Here is a 24,324-nt window from a genome sequence, read left to right as displayed (position 1 = left end):
CCAAAATGTAATCACTGCCTGCTGTCTGTATTGACTGGCAGTATAATGTGCACAGAATCCTGCACATTTATTTTTCCAGAGCCAAACTGGAGGTAATGATCCATAGTGGGGGAAAACGACAAATAATGTGTTACATTACAAACTGGCACAAGTGTTCAGTAACCTGGGGCCGAAAGTCTGAACCAGAGCCTGCCACTGTGTGGACGGAGCCCGAAGGCCCACGGCTGAAGCTTGCCTCCCCTACCCACGGGGAAAGTGGAGAATTCACTAGCTGCCTACACCTCCAGTGTGTGTCTCCAGAGCGGGACAGGGCCCAACCACTGCTGGCGGCCATGGGAGAGGGGCCACTGCTTTGCACGCCCTGCCCTCCCCTCCGCCCCCATCACAGGCCAGGAGGCTGTAGCCGAAAGAAAAGGCCCTGGTGGCCGCAGAGGCCACATTTGAGAAACACTGGTCTAGACAATATTATAATCCCTGTACAGACTAGTGGAGAACCCTAGACATTTAGATCCTTTGCCAAGACTCCAGTGCTGGGTGTCAGTCAAGAAAAACAGATTCCTCAGATGGAAGCAATGTGAATGGACAGTTACAGCCATACAACTTTGTAGAACTCAGTAGGACTCAATTTTTGCACAGCAAATCTCAGTGGACTTGTTTTTACTACTTACCAGAATTCTCCTCCATTTGACATACATTGTCCACTTCCCGATCACCTTCTGCAGCAATGTAAGTCCAGGTATCTGTCTCATCTCTTGTGCTTCTCCTTTCCTTGTATAATTGTTTATTTTCTTTTGATTTGAATTCTTCTATGAATTTATAGTCCACTGAAGAGTCCTCTCTTTTTCGATTATTCTCAGAGTATTCATTTTTTTCTTCTGAAGATATATTAAACAAATCAAAAGCACTTTTGTTCTCCTTCAAACCTAGAATATAATTGAGAGATGTTTAATGGGATTGACTACATATGCAAGCCACAGAAGTTTATTAAATAATAAGTCCTGGTTGGCTGAAACAGTCAGAGTTTAAGAAAGTTTTTATTTACCTTCTAGAGGTTATCAATACCAAGGCCTGGAGCCAGGTTAACAAATTAGATCACTCATGCATGTGCAAAAGCCAAATTCAGTGAAGATTATTTACCTATGATTATCCTATGCAAGTCTGAATCCTGACTAGATTCAAAACCTAATTTCATCCCCCTTTAGAATGTTAATTTAACTAGAATTATAATATGAAAATATATTGCTTCTTTGTAGGACTGTCGATTAATTGCAGTTAACTCACACGATTAACTCAAAAAAATTAATCGCAATTAAAAAAAATTAATCGCAATTAATTGCACTGTTAAACAATAGAATACCAATTGAAATGTATTAGATTTTTTGGATGTTTTTCTACATTTTCAAACATATTTATTTCTATTACAACACAGAATACAAAGTGTACAGTGCTCACTTTATATTATTTTTTTATTACAAATATTTGCACTATAAAAATGATAAACAAAAGAAATAGTATTTTTCAAGAATTAGAGGGGTAGCCATGTTAGTCTGTATCCACAAAAACAACGAGGAGTCCGGTGGCACCTTAAAGACTAACAGATTTATTTGGGCATACGCTTTCATGAGTAAAAACCCCACTTCTTCAGATGCATGGAGTGAAAATTACAGATGCAGGCATAAATATACTGACACATGAAGAGAAGGGAGTTACCTTACAAGTGGAGAACCAGTATTAACAAGGCCAATTCAGTCAGGATGGATGTGGTCCACTCCCAATAACTGATGAGGAGGTGTCAATAACAAGAGAGGGAAAATTGCTTTTGCAGTAAGTCAACCACTCCCAGCCCCTATTCAAGCCCAAATTAATGGTGTTAAATTGGCAAATGAATTGTAGCTCTGCAGTTTCTCATTGAAGTCTGGTTTTGAACTTTTTTTGTTGAAGGATGGTTACTTTTAAATCTGTTATTGAATGTCCAGGGAGATTGAAGTGTTCTCCTACTGGCTTTTGTGTGTTACCATTCATGATGTCTGATTTGTGTCCCTTTATTCTTTTACATACAGACTGTTCAGTTTGGCCAATGTACATGACAGAGGGGTATTGTTGGCACATGATGGCATATATCATATTAGTAGATGTGCAGGTGAATGAGCCCCTGATAGTGTGACTCTCGTGGTTAGGTCCTCTGATGCTGTCGCTAGAGTAGATATGGGGACAGAGTAGGCAACAGGGTTTGTTACAGGGATTGGTTCCTGGATTAGTGTTTCTATGGGTGGTGTGTAGTTGCTGGTGATTATTTGCTTTCAATTCACCTCATACAAGTACTGTAGTGCAATCTCTTTATCATGAAAGTGTAATTTACAAATGTAGGGTTTTTTTGTTACATTACTGCACTCAAAAACAAAACAATGTAAAACTTTAGAGCCTACAAGTCCACGCAGTTCTACTTCTTGTTCAGCCAATCGCTAAGACAAACAAATTTGTTTACATTTACCGGAGATACTGCTGCCTGCTTTTTATTTACAATGTCACCTGAAAGTGAGAACAGGCATTTGCATGGCACTTTTTTAGCCGGCACTGCAAGGTATTTACGTTCCAGATATGCTAAAAGTTCATATGCCCCTTCATGCTTCAGCCACCATTCCAGAGGACGTGCTTCTGTGCTGATGATGCTCAGTTAAAAAAAAAAGTGTCAATTAAATTTGTGACTGAACTCCTTGGGAGAGAATTGTATGTCTCCTGTTCTGTTTTACCTGCATTCTGATACATATTTCATGTTATAAACAGTCTCGGATGATGACCCAGCACATGTTGTTCATTTTAAGAACATTTCCACAGCAGATTTGACCCAAGGTTTAAGAATCTGAAGTGCTGTCCAAAATCTGAGAGGGACGAGGTGTGGAGCACGCTTTCAGAATTTTTAATAGAGCAACACTCAGATGCAGAAACTACAAAACCCAAACCACCAAAAAATAAAATCAACCTTATGCTGGTGGCATCTGACTCAGATGATGAAAATGAACATGCTTTGGTCCGCTCTGCTTTGGATCGTTATTGAGCAGAACCCGTCATCAGCATGGATGCATGTCCTCTGGAATGGTGGTTGAAGCATGAAGGGACATATGTATCTTTCGCACATCTGGCACATAAATATCTTGTGACACCGGCTACAACAGTGCCATGAGAAGGCCTGTTCTCACTTTCAGGTGACATTGTAAACAAGAAGCAGGCAGCATTATCTCCTGCAAATTGTAACCAAACTTGTTTGTCTGAGTGATTGGCTGAAGTAGGACTGAGTGGATGTGTAGGCTCTACAGTTTTACATTCAAAAATAAAACAATGCAGTTATTTTGAATAAAAAATTCTATTTTTGTAAGTTCAACTTTCATGATAAAGAGATTGCATTACAGTACTTGTATGAGGTGAATTGAAAAATACTATTTCTTTTGTTTTTACAGTGCAAATATTTGTAATCAAAAAATAAATATAAAGTGAGCACTGTACACTTTGTATTCTGTGCTGTAATTGAAATCAATATTTGAAAACGTAGAAAACACGCAAAATATTTAAATAAATGGTATTCTATTGTTTAATCGCACAATTAATTTTTTTAATCGCTCGACAGCCCTACCTTTTATGTATTCTCACTATTGACCTCATTGTTTGGTAGATGGCAGTGTAGCACTAGCTATGCTAACTTCTTAAGATAGGAGAAAAGAACATTTGACCAAAAAAAGCATCATTAATTCACTTATTTCTGCCCTCCCCCGAATCTGTTAATTCTCCAAGTGATAACTGGGGATTCTTAAGTAACCTATATAAGGTTCTTGAGGTGTACGATCAGGGACACGATCGCCTGAAATTGGCCTACTGGGAGGAAGACTCTGGGGCTTGGGTAGAGTTGAGCACCGCTCCAATAAACTATCCTCTGCACCGGAGTGAGGGTGAATTTCTAAAAGTTTATTAGCAGGCTAGAGCCTTGAACGTTGACTGGATAAGATGGATGCTGTACTGACCCCTGAGCAGCCAGTCGTCCATATACGGGTAGACTTGCACCCCTTGTCTCAGGTAGGCCGCTACTACCACCATGCACTTTGTAAATACTCACGAGGATGCTGACAGGCCAAACAGAACTGCAAATTGGTAGTGCGTGGGGTTCACAATGAACCTGAGGAACCTTCTGTGACCTCAGAAGATCGATATGTGAAAGTAGGCAAAATTCAAATTTGATGGTGGTGGACCAGTCTCCTGGATCCAGAGAAGGAATAATGGAAACCAAGGAGACTATGTGAAACTTCAGTTTCTGGAGGTAGCTGTTGAGCTGGTGCAGGTTGGCTTTTGGAACTAGGACATAATGGGAGTAAACCCCTTTTCCCTTTAGATCCTGTGGAACCTCTTTCCATGGCTCCCACCCAAAGGAGCAACTGAATGTCACAGGCTGGAAGTTGCTCATGAGAGGGGTCCCTGAAGAGGGACTGGGAAGGAGGGGTAGAACTGAACTGGATGGTATATCCCACTTCCACCATGTTCAGCACCCAACGGTCTGTAGTTTTATGGGACCATGCCCACTTGAAGTGGGACAAACAGTCCATAAACAAGAGGGGAAACAGGATCCGGAAACTTAACCTGGTACAACCCCCTTGAGCGTCCTATCAAAGGGACTTAGGGCCGCCCAAGTGTCTGCAAGAGGCAGACTGAAGTGGAGGGGGAGTGGTGGCCTATGCCTAAAGTCCCTGCTCTGTTTCCTCTGTGGGTGGGAGGGTCAAAGAACCAGGATGACTGCTTCAATCTGAAGTGCTTCCTCAATGTCGCAGGGGTATACAAACCCAGGGACCTAAGGGTTGCTCTGGAGTCTTTCAGACAGTGAAGCTTTGTATTGGTCTTCTCAAAGGGTAGGTTCTGGAGGCTATGCTGAACTTCCTGTGGAAGGCCGGAGGACTGAAGCCACGCACTCTTACATGGCTACCACAGATGCTATGGACCTGGCTGCCGAATCCACTGCATCAAGGGCTGCTTGCAGGGAAACCCTTGTTATGGATTTCCCCTCCACCACCAGGGAGGAGAACTCCAGTCTGGCTTCCTTGGACTTCAACATGTGGTACTCCATATTGAAGTCATATCTGCCCAGCAGCACCTGCTGGTTAGCAATCCTAAGCTGCAGGCCCCCAGTGGGGTAGACTTTTTTCCAAACAGGTCCAGATTCTTGGAGTCCTGCCAATCCCTTCTGTTGGGAGACCACCATGGATCCGGGTGGGGTGGGGAGTAGTTCCCACTGGTGCTGGAGATTGGTGCTGAGGCAGGGAAGACTGTGGTGCGACCAAATGGACAGTTACCCTTTCAATGGTACTGGGCCCTCTAATGGTGACCAGTGACTGCATACTCCCTTGCGCCCCCTGGCACCGACATCACCAACTCCTGAACTGCTGGTGATGCCAGCACCGACAGCAAAAGCAGGTCCGTGGTGGCAACAAATGTCTTCGCAGTGCCATCTATGCCAACAGCACCAGTACAGTGCCGACCTTCCAGTACAGTTGGGTCTTCTTGAGCCAGACTCAATGGTACCCACATAAGGGCCTGAGTCAACGGCAGCAGGTTCTGGGCGCACTCCGCTCTGCTCTCCGTGCCTGTCCTCCCTTGGGGATGGGGAACAAACTTTCTCAGCCAGCAGCTTCTTCCTCGGCACTGGGGATGGCGAACGGTGCCGAGACTCCCGTGGTGGAAGGAGCACTCCTCACCCATGCTGAAGTACTCAGTGCCAAGTCCGATCGTCACAACTCATCCAAGCTGGATGAGCAAGCATCTCAGAGGTGATTAAGAAAAAGCAGAAAGCCTACAAGGAGTGGAAGATGGGAGGGATTAGCAAGGAAAGGTACCTTATTGAGGTCAGAACATGTAGGGATAAAGTGAGAAAGGCCAAAAGCCATGTAGAGTTGGACCTTGCAAAGGGAATAAAAACCAATAGTAAAAGGTTCTATAGCCATATAAATAAGAAAACAAAGAAAGAAGTGGGACCACTAAACACTGAGGATGGAGTGGAGGTTAAAGATAATCTAGGCATGGCCCAATATCTAAACAAATACTTTGCCTCAGTCTTTAATGAGGAGTTTAGGGATAATGGTAGGATGACAAATGGGAATGAGGATATGGGGGTAGATATTACCAGATCCGAGGTAGAAGCCAAACTCGAACAGCTTAATGGGACTAAATCGGGGGGCCCAGATAATCTTCATCCAAGAATATTAAAGGAACTGGCACATGAAATTGCAAGCCCATTAGCAAGAATTTTTAATGAATCAGTAAACTCAGGGGTTGTACCGTACGACTGGAGAATTGCTAACGTAGTTCCTATTTTTAAGAAAGGAAAAAAAAGTGATCCGAGTAACTATAGGCCTGTTAGTTTGACATCTGTAGTATGCAAGGTCTTGGAAAAAAATGTGAAGGAGAAAGTAGTTAAGGACATTGAGGTCAATGGTAATTGGGACAAAATACAATATGGTTTTACAAAAGGTAGATTGTGCCAAACCAACCTGATCTCCTTCTTTGAGAAGGTAACAGATTTTTTAGACAAAGGAAACGCAGTGGATCTAATTTACCTCGATTTCAGTAAGGCATTTGATATGGTTCCACATGTGGAATTATTAGCTAACTTGGAAAAGATGGGGATCAATATGAAAATTGAAAGGTGTGGGAGTGGACTACATCCATTATTGGGAGTGGACTACATCCATGCTGATTGAATTGGCCCTGTCAACATTGGTTCTCCACTTGTGAGGTAACTCCCTTCTCTTCATGTGTCATCATATAATTCCTGCAACTGTAATTTTCACTCCATGCATCTAAAGAAGTGAGGTTTTTTTATCCACGAAACCTTATGCCCAAATAAATCTGTTAGTCTTTAAGGTGCCACCGGACTCCTTGTTGTTTTTGTGGATACAGACTAACACGGCTACCGGGTAGTTAAGCATGGAAATAAACTGCTTGGGAAATCTCCTTCATTCTAGGTTTTTAGGAGCAGGTTAGACAAACACCTGCCAGGGATGGTCTAGATAATATTTAGCCCTGCCTTGTGTGCAGGGGACTGGACTAGAAGACTTCTCAATCCTATACTTCTATGATTCTATATAGGGTAAAATAGGATAATAAGCCTAAATTCAAGACATGAACCTTAACCTTTTTAAAGAAAGGATCCGCGGGTGTTTCTCTCAACCTAGCTGGTATTAAGAGTTATGGCAGGCAGTCACTGCCAGGCTTGGTGGCCCCAAAATATTAACCATAATTTCAGAACACATTTTTATATAGTTTTATTAAGCGAAGTAGGCCTGACAACATCACCAGTCTATTATACCTCTTTAAATGAAAATCTGTCACCAGGCTGAGCAAGAATTTTCTATGATGTTTCAGAGCCACCAACTTATCTTTGAGCTACAGCACATGAGCCATCAACTTACTCATACTCTTGACTGCAGTAGCAGCCATCAAGAAAGCAATCAGAGAAAACTCAGTAAACATTCCCCTAACACTCAACAGGTGCATCTACAGGGTAGGACAACTCCTGGAATAGCCAATCTTAAAACATGACATAAGCACACATAGTTTATTACTAAAAGTATGATATGAAAATATGGCTGACACTCCTAGAGGGGAAGAGAAGAAGAATCTGCAATTCACGGTGGAGAAGATGCATTTGATTTTAATATTCAGCTGTGTTTTAAGATTTAGAGTATAGGATAAAAAAAAAAAAAATCTAGAAAGTGAATGAAAGAAAGAAATTATAAAACCACCAATTGTTAAGTCATGGAGTTGCTTTTACTTCTTGAAAAGCCACCAGAACTGAAGTACTAAAAGGTGGAATGAAGCTAAGATTAAGTATAGCATACATGTAAATTCTCATGTGCATTCTATAGTGGGACTATAATCTACTCTGTAGGACTGGATAGGCTTTATTGATCTAAAACAGTGATCTCCAACCTTTTAAAGCACAAGATCACCTTTTGAATTTAAGTACAACCCAGGATTTACCTCAAAGAAAATAGAGAAATAACAGTTTATTATGCCATATAAAGCAGAGATCAATTGCTTAATATACATAATCATACATTTTCCCTGCTTATTGAGTCTCAGTGTGACACTTGTGAATGCACATTATCTACCAGTGTCTTGAAATTCAAGTTGTAATTTGAAATAGCTAGTCGGATGCAGTCCTGCAGATGTGCATCTGTGAGGCGGGTGCGATACTTGGACTTGATCATCTTCATTTATGAGAACGCCATCTCACACAGATAGGTGGAACCAAAGCAAGCTTTCACTTTTAAAGCACAGGACAATAGAAGGGGATACTTTTCTTGGTTTACGCATCCCCAAAAATCGCTGTCCTTTGATCTGGCTTTTAGCTCAATGTCACTTTGCATGGTAATTATCTCCATATCAATTCCACTACTTTGTAAACACCTGATGGAATGTCGCAGCCAACCTATCGATGTCTGCTGGAAAGAATGGATTTGAGATACACATGATGATTGGCTCCATCATGTCTATTTCTTGAAATCGCCTGTTGAATTCCTCTGCTAATTTGGTCAGCTGGGCACAGAACTTTTCTGGGTGGAACCATTTTCCTTTGTCTTCAATTTTTTCTAGTATTTTCCCCAGACTCGGGAAGTGCTGCAGCATTTTAGTCTTTAACTAGGAGGACCACAGACCCAATTTCAATTTGAATGCATTCACCGCACTGATCATATGTGATAAGTCTCTGTCCTTTCCCTGCAGTTCTCTCATTCAATTTGGACGTTATGTCAGTAAGGAACCCGAAGTCTAGCAGCCATGCATTGTCTGACATCTCATTGCACACTTCGTTCCTTGATTTTAGAAAAGCGATGATTTCAGGCATTAGATCCAAAAATCTGTGCGGGACTTTCTCCCTGCTTAACCACCTCACACCTGCATGAAGGACCAGCTCACCGTAAGCAGCATCCACTTCGTCAAGTAAATATTTAAACAGGCGGTACTGGAAGGCTCTTGCTCCAATCAAGTTTACAATTCTGACAATTATTTTCATTAAGTGTGAGAAGTCCATCACTTTACTCACTAGTGCTTGCTGGTGGATTATACAGTGGTAATTCACAAATGAAGGAAAATCTGGATCATTTCTGCAAAATGCAACAAAGCCAGCATGTGCGCTAAGCATGGCAGGTGCACCATCCGTTGTGATCAAAACAAGTTTCTTGATTGGAATGATTTTCTCAAGCATGTACTTTTTGAATTCGTTGTAGATATCATCGCCTCTTGTTCTCTCTTTAAGAGGCAAAACAGTCAGAAGGTCCTCTTTAGTTAGCGCATTCTTAAAAACCATTTGAACAAAAACAACTACCTGGGTTGTGTCGGTCATGTCAACCGATTCATCAAACTGCAGTGAAAAGCATTCACAGTCATTCAAATCCTGCTGTAGTTGCTGAAAGATGTCTTCGGACAAAGATTCCACCCGTCTTGCTACTGTGGAAGCCCCAAGTGATATGTTCTGGATTACTGTCATTATTTCCTCTTTGTTTTTGAGATCTTTAAATAAGGAGTCCGCTGCCACAGTCATTGTCTCTTTAAATACTTCTCCATCTGTAAACAATTTCTTGCGTTTTGCCAGCAGATGGCAAACACGGAACGATGCTTCAGTAGAGGCCTCCCCTTTTGCTGCTGGTTTAGTAAAACATGACTGTTGAGCTTTCAAAAACAGCCTTCAATTCATTAACTTTCTTTGTACGGAGCATGCTATTCAAGGGAAAACGGTCCTTAAATTTGCTATGCATTGTTTTGTGGTGCCTTTCTAAATTCCCCTTTTTACTTATCGATATACTTGTGTGACATGGAAGACCTATGCACTTATCTTTCACTGTTGCAAACAGAAATTCATTTTTCCATTCCAAATGGAAGTTGTAGGTTTTCGGTTTCTTTTTAGATGGCCCGGGTTTGTAATTCATTGTTAACGCTAGCTAGGTATGTATTTTTTAATTATAAAAAGAGAAGAGGAGAGCACTAGCTACAACTGTAGTCTGACACTTCTGAGCAGTAGACATGCACGCCACGCACGATAAGCTTTTCTTTTTTCCCCAATTCTGCACTTGCAACCAAAGGTGTCATGAGTTATGGCACCTTCTGGTTATTAGGAAAGAGGAAGAGTGCACCTCTGTACTTTGTGAGGATAAGATTGGTCACGCTGGAGCCTGTCTCTACCCCGGTTCAATGTGCAAAGAAGAAATAAAGTTTCAGTAAATTTAAACAGAGAACTAAAACCCAACGACCTTCAATGAAAGGGCCCTCGAGCTTGGTTGTTTCTTTGCATTCATCTGTCAGAGCCAAGTGCTCAAATCTGACCAGCGCTTCATGCAGGCTCCCCAACTCCAGAGGGAGAATGAAGTCAGCGCTCTCTGCTTTCCCCCGACCGCCTTCCTTCCTGAGCAAGCACCCAGGCAAAGGAGAAACCCCCTGTAGGGCTTGCGGGAAGCAGGGCGTTGCATTTTCCCCCTCAGTACCCCCTGGCATTCAGGACGGCTGCCCCGCAGGCTGGTGGCCCAGGGGAAAAGCCTGTATGGGCAGGCGCGCCATGGGGCTTGGTGGAGGTTGTCTGCTTGACCACAAGCCCTGTAAAGGGGATGGTCTGGGCTGTCATCTAACTCCGTCTGTGCTCCTAGCCAAGGAAGCGCTTTCTCCTCAATGCTCACAGGCATCAGCCCCAACTCCCCCTGGCAGCTGGTTAGCCAATTGCTTTAATCCCCCACCACGGAGCTCCCTGCTGAATGCGCACAGGCAGTCAGTGCCAGCAGCCTTGCCTCCCCTCTTGAGGCTGGGGGGGCCGTACTCAGAGAAATACCTTCTTGCGGGCTCCAGGATCGACTGGTCGATTGCAATCGACCGGTTGGTGACCACTGATCTAAAAGCTCTTTGTTCTCTAACTGTGCAAAAGCCTGGATTATAACTTACTTTTTAATCCCTTCTGTTCTTTTCTGCCTTTTTCTTCCTTTTCAGAGTCATATCGTTTCTGAGGTTTTTCTTTTATTTCATTTTTCTTTACTTCCTTTTCCTGGTACTGAAGGCAAAAGATAAAATTAAAGTGCTATGCTATAGTAAATTGAAATGACCAGTTTTCAAATGCCAAGAACCAAAGTTCAGAGTTCTGCATTTCTCTGCCAGACCCATCACTAACATTAGTAATTAAATTAGTGTGGAGAGCAGGGTGATAATAAAATGAAGAGAGTGAACAGCACAGGTGACCTATAGTGGGAAACAAAGCCTTTCACACTTGATTTGCTGATTTAAAATCCAGACAAGGTTGCTAGTGAATAAAAGTCATCTGATCTGTACATAAACTTACATAAAAGGTGTTTAGTGCCCTTAGTCCAGTTCCTATTGAACAGATGTTCACATGATAAAATTACCACCAAAATTAGCACTATTCAATCAATGCTTTAAGCAGCAGAGTTTGGACATACACAAGGACAGAATAAGGACATATTAGCATGACAGTGAATTATACTACAATGACTTTATAATGGAAGAGGCTAGAAACTATTAGCATCCACATTTCTTGTTCTTTCAATACCCCAAGTATGCTAAGTGCTTTTCTAGCACAAATAATACACAAAGTCTCTGTTTCAAAGAGCTTACAGTTTCCCTTGTGATATGTCTAAAATTAGGACAAACTGTAGGGAGCAGAAAGTGTGATGGAAGCCACGGGTAACAAAAAGATCTTGCTATTACTCAATGAAAACATTCACATCTTGCTATGTGCACAAACTGCAAGCAGCAATACAGTGGTCTCAGGCAGCTAAACAACATTACATTGTTCAATAGCATTTTTTATAGAAGGCCATTTTAGTTTTTCCCAATACTGTACACTTATTCTTTACCTTTTCTACCCCAGATCCTCCTTAAAATATAATCTTGTGCTCAGTTAGGAACATAATAGTACTTCAAATCAAAGAAACACAAACTGCTTCAGAAATGTTTTGAGATTAATCTGAAGTGTATGTGTCTTAAATGTTTAATTTCAGATTTTTATTCTATATTATCTACATTCCATCTAAAAATAACTAAAAGAAACTCTAGCAAGACAAGCCTCCTGCACAGCTATTTGGGAGACTCGGGTTTATAAGTGATTTCAGGATTCCAATTCCTAGTTAGATACCAAAATACACAAATTACAGTAATGGTATACTTAAAAACACAGAGATGGCATGTTAGCCATACCATATAAGAACACTTCATAGTGTGATAATGACTGGACACTCACTAGGTGGCTGAATGCCTTACTATAAAATAAGGGGAAGAATGCCAAACTAAAGGTGGTCAGAGATGCAAGGTAACGGACAAGTGGCTAAAATAGATAGTACAAGGGTTGTTTAGAATGAAATCTAACCAGTTCTCAAACAACTGAAAAAAGGAAGCTGGAGAGATTCATAGGCGCTAACTCTATGGGTGCTCTGGGGCTGGAATACCCTCGGAAAATAAACAGTGGGTGCTAAGCACCCACTGGCAGCACTGCAGGTTGCGCCTCCTCCCCCCTGCACTTCCTGCCCACCAGCGGCCCTGTCAATCAGCTCCTCCCACTCCTCCCACCGCAGATCAGCTGCAGGGGCAGGAAGAGGAGGGAGAGGGGGCGGGAAGAGGCAGGGGAAGAGGTGGAGTGGGAACAGGGCCTGAGGCAGAGCAGGGTTCAAGCACGCCCCAGCAACTCATTAAGTTAGGGCCTATAATAATATATGGAGATATACCTATCTCTCAGAACTGGAAGGGATCCTGAAGGGTTATTGAGTCCAGCCCCCTGCCTTCACTAGCAGGACCAAGTACTGATTTTGCCCCAGATCCCTAAGTGGCGCTCTCAAGAACTGAACTCACAACCCTGGGTTTAGCAGGCCAATGCTCAAACCACTGAGCTATCCCTCCCCCCATGGAGAGCTTTATACTCTACTGAAGACTAAACAGAAGAAAAAGACAAGCTAACTTAATATACACTTACTTTTTGAACAGTTTTAGGATTACCTTTGACATGTCCTCCAGATTCAGATCACACTTAGAGACACGCTTCTCTCCTAACATGCTCCCTTCTTTATTATGTTCAGTATACAAGGAAAAATTTTCAGAGTCTCCCCTATAGAGTGTGCAGTGGGCTTCTCTTTCATTTTATCCTCATATAATTGGGAGAGTTAATTTTTGTCTTTGCGATCAGAAACAGTAGGCTTTTGAGGTGTCTGAAGTATGTCCCTGGCATAATATTTGTCTGATTTAAACTTTGTTTTTCAAATTTCATAACACTGCTTACCTCCCCAACTGAATCAGTTGACTTGCGTCCTTTTTCATCAGTGCACAATTTCAAACTTTTTTGCACTAGAGCAGGTGAAACTTTGTCTAACTCTGCTTTTGCCTTTTCTTGAGCTTTTTGTTTTTTGTGCATATTTTTCTTCTCCAAATAGGTGTCCTTTGTTTCCACTTTTCTACTTTCCTCTTTGTAATCTTCAGCCTTTTTAAGTTTCTTCTTTTTTCTTTTAACCTTAAGCTCAATGCTGTCCTCTTCAGTACTTGCTGACCCATCTGGCTGCCTGTCAGCAATGGAATCCTTCATAACAATTTCCTGTTCAGATTTCTCTTTTCCACTTTTTATCTTTTGTTTCTCCTCTCTACCCTCAGAACACAAGTCTGAATTTTCATTGTCAGCTACTTGAGAAAACGAATCATCTAGGGTGCTTGACTCGGAGTCAAACTGAAGGTCACCATGTTTTTCCTTTCGCAATTTTTTATTTTCTTTAGAATCCTCTTTATATTTGGTCTTTAAATCTTTAATTTCTCCCTTCTTTTTCTTGATTTCTTTAGAATCTTCTTTCTTCTGCTTCTTAGGATCTTTTGAATCTTCCTTGGTTTCTGAAGTTCTTTTCTTTGGTTTTGAATCTAAAATCAAACTATCTGAGGAGTTTTCACGTTCCAGTCTGGGTTTCTCTTTGAATTTTGCAGACTTTGATTTTTTCTTTTTCAGATCATCTGGGCTTCTATCCTCACCATCTTTTGATTTTTTCTTCTTCTTCTTTGGTGACGTGTCTTCTTTTGCTTCACTTTGCAAGTCACTGTCAGATTCTGCCTCAAATAAGTCGTCATTTAAAGACAGCTTCTATAAAATGAAGAAAAACAGAAAACATTTCCTCCTTTCCCAATTAAACTTTATTATTTATGTACTTCAGTGCACAACAGTGTTATATATGCTTAAATCCATAGTGCCCAAACCCAGGGTAGTGCAAGATTTCAAATTTTTAAATACATCTGCAGTTTGTAGTGGTTATTCCCATTTTAGCTGACCATTACTAAGTCCTCTTTGAAACGGGACTAGATCAAAGTGCATTAACAAACTTAATGCATGCCAGCAGGGTCCACAGGGACAGATAGTCCATGGCAGAATAGTGCAGGGGAAATTCACCCCCCTGCTTGCTGAGAACGAATTATTTGTGTAGACAAGCCCTTACTCAAGTTACTACCTCTAGAAGTGGCATCAACAGGCACATGGAGGAAAAAATAAAATAAAAACAGGCAGGATGTATCTGGGTAGCTATGTTGAGCAGCAAAATAGAGCAGAAACTTGATTCTGGACTCTTTCTTGCTTCAAGAGTCGGTCCTGGTCTACACTTAAAGTTTAGACTGACCTAACCGCCAGTGTAGAAATGACTAGCTTCTTCCATCAGTTTAGCTACTGATTCTTGGGGAGGTGGATTTCCTCCCCTGAGGAAAACACCCTGTCAATGTAGAAAGTGTCTACATTACAACGCTACAGTGGCATAGCTGCAGCTGTGCCGCTGTAGCACCCATAATGTAGACATGTCTAATTAACTTGATATTGCAAAGGTGATCTACTGATTCTCCAGAAGTAAGGCACAAGATTCCAAAGAAACCTGTTGTAGGTTATTTTAAAGCACATGGGTATGTCCACACTGCCATAAAACAGACAAGGCTGGCCTGAGTCAGCTGACTTTGGCTTGCGGGGCTCAGGCCCCAAGGCTATAAAATTGCAGCATAGACATCTGGGCGTGGGCTGGAGCCCAGCAAGGGGGAGAGGATCCCAGAGCTGAGGCTCCAGCCTGAGCATCTACATTGCAATTTTATAGCCTTGCAACCTGAGCCCCATGAGTCCAAGTCAGCCGAAATGGGCCAGCTGCAGGGTGTTATTGCAATATTGACATACCCTATAAGAGCCTCTTCAAAACTCATGTGCCCATCATCCATTGCACTTACTATAAATTAAACAGGAACAAAGAAAAAATCCCAGGGATTACTGGGGAAAACATTCAAACAAGGCAGGGAGGGAAAGTACGGCTTCAAAGAATGAGTGAGCAAAGAGTTCTCACTGGAAGAGGATAGGGTTTGGGTGTGGGGACGGTAAAAAGATTTTCATTTAACTGCCTGCTGAATGTTGATTAGACTGGCCCTTTACCATTTAACTAAATTGAGCTTAAAATTAAACTTTGAGATGAATCTGGGTGAGGTACATTCATTCCCTGTCTGATGCAGAAAACTGTCTAAGACAAACAATAATAGCAAGACTGAGGTTTAACAACAACAACAAAAAAAGATAGCGCAAAACAGAGCAGTGCTTTAAACTAAAAAGACTATCCATAATGGTCTCCACTCCTGCTGCCCTCCCTGCAAAAGCTTAGTCTACAGGAGACAGAAGAAAATGGTGGTAAGACTGATATCAGACTTTGCATTCTGTGTCTACAATTATTCCACTGGTATAGACATAACTGTTACTATTAATGAGAAAAACAGTTCCTATCTGTAATTCTAGCTTTCAGAAGATAACTGCTTTATCAATCTATGTAAATATTTAGAAATCTAGTTAACCTTGTTTCACAATATGGACTGAGAAGTAAGCATTCCAATATACAAAATGAATCTCTTGTCCAGGGGTTGGCAACCTATGGCACGCGTACCAAAGGCAGCACACAAGCTGATTTACTGTGGCATGCTGCTGCCAGCCTGGGGTCCCCGCCGTTGGCCCTGCTCAGCCCGCTGTTGGCCTGGATGGACGGAACCATGGGCCGGCAGCAAGCTGAGCGGGGCTGGCAGCTGGGACCCCGCTCAGCCCGCTGCCAGTCTGGGGTTCCATCTACCGGGCCCTGTAAATGTAAATTGTATTACAGGCATGCGAAACCTTAAATTACCACGAATAAATGAAGACTTGGCACATCACTTCTGAAAGGTTGCCGACCCCTGCTCTAGTCTTACAGTATAAGGATATCAAAACCAGCAGGAAAGCATGCAAACGTACAGTAGGCTTTAAAAGAAGATTAAATGTTCAGATGCAAAATATACCCATCAAAACTTAAGTGTTAAGGAATGTTTTCAAACTACTCTAACAACAGGAGAGCCTATTTTATAGATTCATAGATTCTAGGACTGGAAGGGACCTCGAGAGGTCATCGAGTCCAGTGTCCTGCCCGCATGGCAGGACCAAATACTGTCTAGAATACTTATACAAATACTTCTACATACAATACAAATACTTCTACATATTGAAATGTAGAAAATTTTTTATTTTATGATTATTCTAGGAGAAAAGATAACTATACTAGCAGGTCATACACTTCATTTCTTGTATAGGCTGTTTATTGCACAAACCAGAGGTTCCTTCCATCCTCCCCTACAAGCTCTCTGTGTTGCCGTCTCCCATTCCCCTTCTTTTTCAGGGATTCACTGTAACGCCCCACAACCTCCCTGCTGCCATGGGTTTTGCATGCCCCAGTTTCTCTCCCCCCGGCCATGGCAAGAACTATATGGCCCCCCCCTTTGGGGGTCCCCCATTCTCCACCACCTATGACAGGAGCTCTGTGTGCACCCTTATTTCACCTTCTCCCCAGTCCCTTTCCCCCAAGCCAGACACTCCCAATTTATCTGGGTGATTAGTCATTCAGGGCATCAAAATATTAAACTGTATTAAGAAGCCAAACAGGAGTATTTTTATGCCACAAGGCATTAACTGATGTCATCAACTAGCTGCTTGAACTATATACGATTGCAGAGGTACCTGAAACAATGATTGTAGTAATCTGATGATGGTAGGGTTCCATTTCTAGCCTTTTGGTTTTCCAATTTCCCCCAAAATCAATAAGGTTCTGGCCACTGATGCCTTGCACATTCCCAATAACTTTGGAATTGATCGGATGCTAGGTTCACAAGTTATCACATCACATACAGAGAAATGCCATCAAATTAAATGTAAGGACCTCACAAGCTTGGCCAAAAAGGGCACTTATGGCATTTTTTTCCTAATTTAAGAGATTTTTGTAATCTTACCCAAGCTTTAACTAATAGTAACTCCCAAGCAAGCAAGCAATGGTCATTACAATAAAGGCCTCTACTACAAAGAAATTTTGATTATATTTTAGAGTCTGCACACAACTCCATGGAACATTTAATACCAGAAAATAAGGCCTAACAAGGGAAAGCCGTCTTTAATGGAAGGTGAGGGGAAAGCAGACATACCTGTATGTCCTTCTTAATGGGTTTAGGCTTATTATCGACAATTTTTTTTCTGAATTCAAGCAGCACTTCTTTACAGTCTTCCAGATGAACCTCTGGTTCCCAGGTATCATCATCCGAGGAATATCCCTTCCACCGCACTTTGTACAGAATTTTACCCTGTGAGAGCAAAAAGTACTTATAAAACAAGAGTGTATGTGTGTGTGTGTGGGGGGGGGGTTCTACAGTATCGACTTGCTCTTGTGAATCTCAATGTATAGTCTAATCTCATTTTATAGGATGAAAATGTTAATTCCTAAAAAGTGAGATGAGCCGTGTTTTGCTATAATCATTCATGCAAACATGTTCTCATAGTTTGAAGTATTACACAAAAGAGGTTTTAAGTACAGTGAGTATAAAACTTATTTCTTACAGTAGTTCACTGAACTTCTGTTAACCATTTGGTTTTGCCCGAAGTTCTTTGCTGCTTCTCCAAACAAATTTAGCAATTTCATATTACAATGATGAACAAATCACTTTCCTAGATCAGGATATACCGTGATGGGACACACACATCAACTACTCAACTTCACAAGAATGAAGTCTGCTACAAGAACTCAGTTTTTTCCTTTCCTGGCTTCACACTGCAGCATACATGTGCGCAGAAGCACTTGAATTGAAGAGCAGGGTGGAGTAAAAAAATAAAAATAAATTAGGGCTGTCAATTAATTGTAGTTAACTCACACGATTAACTAAAAAAATTAATCATGATTAAAAAAATAATCGCGATTAATCGCACTTATAACAATAGAATACCAACTGAAATTTATGAAATATTTGTGGATGTTTTTCTACATTTTCAATATTGATTCCAATTACAACACAGAACACAAAGTGCACAGTGCTCACTTTATATTATTTTGTATTACAAATATATGCACTGTAAAAATGATAAAGAAAAGAAATAGCATTTTTCAATTCACCTCATACAAATACTGAAGCGCAATCTCTTTATTGTGAAAGTGTAACCTACACTCAAAAACACAACAGTGTAAAACTTAAGAGCTTACAAGTCCACTCAGTCCTACTTCTTATTCTGCCAATCGCTACGTTTCTTTACATTGAAGGGAGATACTGCTGCCTGCTTATTTACGTCACCTGAAAGTAAGAACAGGTGTTCGCATGGCACTTTTGTAGCCGGCGTTGCAAGGTATTTACATGCCAGAAATGTGCTGGGTCATCCTCCGAGACTGCTATAACATGAAATATATTCAGAATGCAGGTAAAACAGAGCAGGAGACATACAATTCTCCCCCCAAGGAGTACAGTCACATATTTAATTGACGCATTATTTTTTTAATGAGCATCATCAGCATGGAAATGCGTCCTCTGGAATGGTGGCCGAAGCATGAAGGGCATGCGAATGTTTAGCATATCTGACACATAAATATCTTGCAACACCAGCTACAACAGTGCCATGTGAATGCCTGTTCTCACTTTCAGATGACATTGTAAACAAGAAGCAGGCAGCATTATCTCCTGAAAATTGTAACCAACCTTGTTTGTCTACGTGATTGGCTGACCAAAAAGTAGGACTGAGTGGACTTGTAGGCTCTAAAGTTTCACATTGTTTTATTTTTGAATGCAGTTTTTGTACATAATTCTACATTTGTAAGTTCAACTTTCATGATAAAGAGATTGCACTACAGTACTTGTATGAGGCGAATTGAAAAATACAATTTTGTTTTTTACAGTGCAAATATTTGTAATAAAAAATAAATATAAAGTGAGCAGTGTACACTTTGTACTCTGTGTTGTAATTGAAATTAATATATTTGAAAATGTTGTAAACATCCAAAAATGTTTAAAATAAATGGTATTCTATTGTTGTTTAACAGAGCGTGATTCATTTTTTTAATCGCTTGACAGCCCTAAAATAAGTTAAAAAAAGATTTTAAAAGTCATGATTTATTTTATTTAAATATTAATTCTTTACTTTCTTCCCATTTTATAGTGTTATTGTGCTAAAATAGATGTTTTGCATTTTTTTCTTAGTTTCTTAATTGTTAGGAGAATCTCAGATTTTAGAGATCTCCCCCCACACACACTTCAATGTTTATCCTTGCTGAAAAAGGAAAGTGCAGGGTCTTACCAACATACCTCATTATAGTACACCTCTACCCCGATATAACGTGACCCGATATAACACGAATTTGGATATAACGCGGTAAAGCAGCGCTCCGGGGGGGCGGGGCAGCACAGTCCGGTGGATCAAAGCAAGTTCAATATAACGTGGTTTCACCTATAACGCGGTAAGATTTTTTGGCTCCTGAGGACAGCGTTATATCAGGGTAGAGGTATAACGCCATAAATTCAAACACAAAACAGATAAGCAAATAATTGTGCTATATTTGCAACCAGCACCACCTTCTAATATATTGAACTTTCAAAACTGAAAAAGCTGCAATGCTTAAACCAAAAACTGTACTCCAACAGGGTTTGACTCAACACTCAAGTCATATCCCGTATTGATTTAAAGACGTCCAACTGCCAAAGCACATCCCTAAGTCACCTCAATCTCCTCCTGGAGGAAAAAGATTGGCCATCTTATGTCTCTCACTATAAGACTGTTTTCCAGACCACATATCATTCTTTTAGTATTTCTCCAAACCTTTTCCAATTTAACAACATCCTTTTTGGAGTGCGGATACTAGAAATGGACACAGTATTCCAGTAATGGTCTCACTAATATACTGAGGTAATATCTCCCTACTCCTATTCAAAATTCCCGATTGAACATCCAAGATCATACTAGCCATCAAGTACACCACATCACTGGGAACTCATGTTCAATGGGTTATCAACACCATGTCCCAACTTCTCTTCAGTGTCACTGCATTCCAGGATAAAGGATGGGGGACTGTAAGTGTAACCTATATTCTTTGTTCTTGGATGTATGACTTTCCATTTGGTTGTATTAAAAACATACGTTGGTCAAATGAGCCCACCTTACCAAGAGACCTGTCTCCACTGATATTTACCATTCCACCAATTTATATTCTCTCTGCAAATTCTATCAGCAGAGATTGTGTTATTTCTTTCAGATCATTGAAAGAAATATTGAATAGCATTGGGCTAAGAACAGATTCCTGGAGCATCCTGCTAGAAATACCCCCACTAGATAACTCCTCATTTAGTTATTTTGAAATCTTTTAACCAAGTTTTAACCTATTTAATATGTGCTACATTGATTTTGTAGCATGCAAACTTTTTTAAAAATCAGAATATCATGCAGAGTAAGTCAGATGTCTAACAGAATATGCTTTAACTTCTGTAAATGTGGTTACCATTATCAACCAATCTCACCAAAAAACAATATCAAATCTGTCTGACAAGACCATTTTCCATAAGACCATGCTGATTGGTATTAATTATGTTACCATATTTTAATTCTTTATTACGTACGTTCCATGTCAGAATATCAATTTCACTAACCGAAAAGGCTCTGGATTAAAGCACTTTAGATGCAAGAGGATTTTGTTTCTTTTGAGGGAAAGTGAACAGTGGTTCTCAAAAATTACATTGTTTTCCAACTATTTTGGAGAGAGAAGTTTCAAAAGAAATTTTGCTCCTCTTGACTATTCTAAATACATTTGTCATCAGCAAGCTCTTTATCTCACTGTTCACCCCCTTTTGCAGATCCTTAATATATTAAACACAAGACCTAGTACACAACCTTGCTACATCCCACTTAATCTTTTACAGTTGAACACTTACCATTTATTCCCATTTGTTTTCTATACAAGTCAGTGTCTAAGACTATGTCTACACTACAAATTACATCAATCAGGGGTGTGAATAATCCACACCCTATAAGCAATGTAAATTATACCAACCTAAGCGCCGGTGTAGACAGCGCTATGTTAGCAGGAGAGCTTCCCCCACTGACATAGCTACTGCCTCTCCTGGAGGCAGGAGTTATTAAGCCGATGAGAGTGTCTTCACTGGAAGAATTACGGCAGTATAGCTGCATCAGTGCAGCTGTGCCACTATAAGTGATGTAATATAGACATAGCCTAATTCAAGACAGTACTTTATTTAATACTTAATTTCTTTACAGATTCTTGTGATGAACTTTGTCAAAGATTTTTTGAAAATCAATTTTTTTTGTGGGAGGGAGCGGGGGTCACATTTCTTTAAACAAATTTCCAAAATGTTCACCTGTCTGCTTTCCCCTTCTTTTTAAGGTTATTAGTGCACTAAGCAATACATACCAGAGAGTCTCAGAACTAAAAGTGCTTTAATTCTAGCTTCTTTTTGAAATTACAACACTGAAAATACAGAAATAGGGTTTGTCTGTATGAAGTCTTAGTGCACAGCACGCTGGGGTGCAAATCTACAGCTCTAGCCTGCCATGCAGCCACTGGTGTTGCACACTAAGGGTGTATCTGCACTTAAAATGCTGCAGCAGTGCAGCTGCACCATTCTAGCGCTTCAGTGGAGACAACCTACACCAGGGGTCGGCAAACTTTTTGGCCACATCTGGGAATAGAAGTTGTACGGCGGGCCATGAATGCTCACAAAATTGGGGTTGAGGTGCAGGAGGGGCTGAGGGCTCTGGTTGGGGGTGCGGGCTCTGGGGTGGGCCCAGAAATCAGTTCAGGGTGTGTGAGGGGGCTCTGGGCTGGGCAGTGAGGTGCAGGGGGGGGAGGGCTCCAGTTGGGGGTGCGGGCTCTGGGGTGGGGATGAGGGGTTTGAGGTGCAGGAGGGTGCTCTGGGCTGGGATCAAGGGGTTCAGAGGGCTGGAGGGGGATCAGGGCTGGGGTTGGGGAGTGGCTATGGAGTGCAGATTCCAGGAGGTGCTTACTTTAAGTGGCTCCCGGCAGCTGCGGCATGTCCCTTCTCCGGCTTCTATGCGGAGGCGCGGCCAGGAGGCTCTGCACACTGCCCTGCCCGCAGGCACTGCCCCTGCAGCTCCCATTAGACCGCCGGAGGAGGCCATTGGAGTGCGTAGGAGCTGGAGGGGGGCCATGCCGCAGCTTCCGGGAGCCACGTGGAACAGCCCCCGACCCTGCTCCCCAGCTGGAGCGCTGAAGGGGTGCAGAATCTCTCAGGCCAGGAATATGACATATGTGATGCAGAATTAGACCTATATAAAAACACACAGAATAATACTCAACAACACTTCAGAGTATTTTCACAACACTCTCAGTTTCCATCATATTCTATATAAATTTCAAAAGCAGGGCTCTTTGCTTAAGTCACGTTTGTATCTTGCAGATACAAACCTTAATGCTTGGTCTACACTAGGAAATTAAGTCAGTATAACTGCATTTCTCCAGGGTGTAAAAAATCCACTTCCCTGAGTGAAGCAAATAAACTGACCTAACCACCTGTGTAAACAGAGCTAGGTTGACAGGAGAACCCCTCCTGTCAGCATAGGTAGCACCTTCACTGAAGCACAACAGCAGCACAGTTGCAGCAGCTTATGTGTAGACAAGCCCTAAGAGTAGCTCAGCATTTGAAAGAAAGGCTAACAAGTTGTGAAAGACATTCCTGCTTTCTCCAATATTGCATTCCTGGCCTGAGAGATTCTGTATCCCAAATGGATCCATGAAAACTGCCTAGAAACCACTATAAGGAAAGTAACTTCATACAACAGCAGTGAGAACTTAGAATACTTTTGATGATTACATGATTTAAGTTATATTCAGAAACAACTGGAAGTTCAAGTCGGATTAAACAATGTGTTCATTGAAACAATACATTTACTAAAGGACCACGTTTGTCAGAATCTTATCCCAGTGAGCCACTGATCCAGGAAATGGGTATTTTCACAATGTATTTTACCACTGCAACTACTGGGGGAAAATTGTCAACACGATTTTTTTTTTAATAATTCTTTCATCCAAAGCTACAAAAAGCCGTATTTTATATTAGAGGTTATATAACAAAAGCACTAAGATACAACACTGTTCTCATGGGCTTATAGCCCAAGTAAAACAAAAACAAAAAAATCACCCCAGACAAACCTGACCCACAAGAATCCATATAACCTCAAATATCAGCACCTGTGTCTTTGACGGTTTTATGATTGGGACTCAAAAATGAAAGTATTTTAGGAACAATTTTCTGTCCGTGTCACTTTAAAAATGATTCTCCTTTGTCCCTTTATTCCATGTTACACAGAAGAGTTTCACCACTTCATATAGCCATAAAGAAAGGGTTTGACTCTCCCAGCTTGAGATCCCAGGCTAACTGATCAACTGGGTAGAGATAGTTATGCTAAATGAAGTACTTAAAGCAAAGTATTTTAAATTAGCTTCAAGCAGCTTGAGTTATAAGTGGCCCATGAAGGTGGAAACAAAAAGAACAGAAACCCAAATTCAAGCCTATGCAAGATGCTGCCCTGCTACCTTTGGTTATAGCATTTGAAAATGAAAGCATTTGTGTTGTGAGGGGAAGAGATGGGGAGCCAGCCCACATGAAGGCATCAGCTGTTTGGCTGCTTCCCTCACAGCCCCTCACCATTAGTCTAGCCAGGGATCTAGGACTCAGGTGCAGAACAGAGGAATGCCTGGCCAAGGGAGAGGTGAGACAAGAGTGACACGGGGGCAGGCACTGTGGGAGAAGGGAGGACGTCAGGGGGCTTCTGGGGAAAAGGAAAAGAATGAATGGAAGAGGTAACAAGCAGGGCAGGCTCCACAACAGCAGCTAGCTCCTGCTACAGGTGGAAAGCTGAGGAGTCTTGGTCTCCCTTCATCCACTCACTACCCCACCAGGCCAGTTCTCCTCTCATACACTGCCTACCCCCATCTCTGCCAGGCCAGCTCTCTCCTCTCTCAG

At 41.5% G+C, this 24,324-nt stretch overlaps 1 protein-coding gene across 1 annotated transcript in view; it reads right to left on the bottom strand.

Moving 5' to 3' along the window:
* The window catches only part of MPHOSPH8 (M-phase phosphoprotein 8), a 35,905-nt gene extending 16,269 nt beyond the window's left edge, over positions 1 to 19,636 (bottom strand). The window contains exons 1-5 of the mRNA XM_026653407.1: positions 19,631 to 19,636; positions 17,503 to 17,658; positions 13,301 to 14,140; positions 10,963 to 11,068; positions 669 to 923 (exon numbers count right to left, since the gene is read on the bottom strand). Coding sequence (XP_026509192.1) covers positions 669 to 923; positions 10,963 to 11,068; positions 13,301 to 14,140; positions 17,503 to 17,658; positions 19,631 to 19,636 — 1,363 coding nt within the window. The remainder of the gene's footprint in view (positions 1 to 668; positions 924 to 10,962; positions 11,069 to 13,300; positions 14,141 to 17,502; positions 17,659 to 19,630) is intronic.
* Between the last annotated feature and the right edge of the window lie 4,688 nt (positions 19,637 to 24,324).

Source organism: Terrapene carolina, unplaced genomic scaffold, assembly GCF_002925995.2.
Source record: "Terrapene carolina triunguis isolate 2854851 unplaced genomic scaffold, T_m_triunguis-2.0 Scaffold138, whole genome shotgun sequence".
NCBI lineage: Eukaryota > Metazoa > Chordata > Testudines > Emydidae > Terrapene > Terrapene triunguis.
This window is presented reverse-complemented; position numbering and strand designations above follow the sequence as displayed.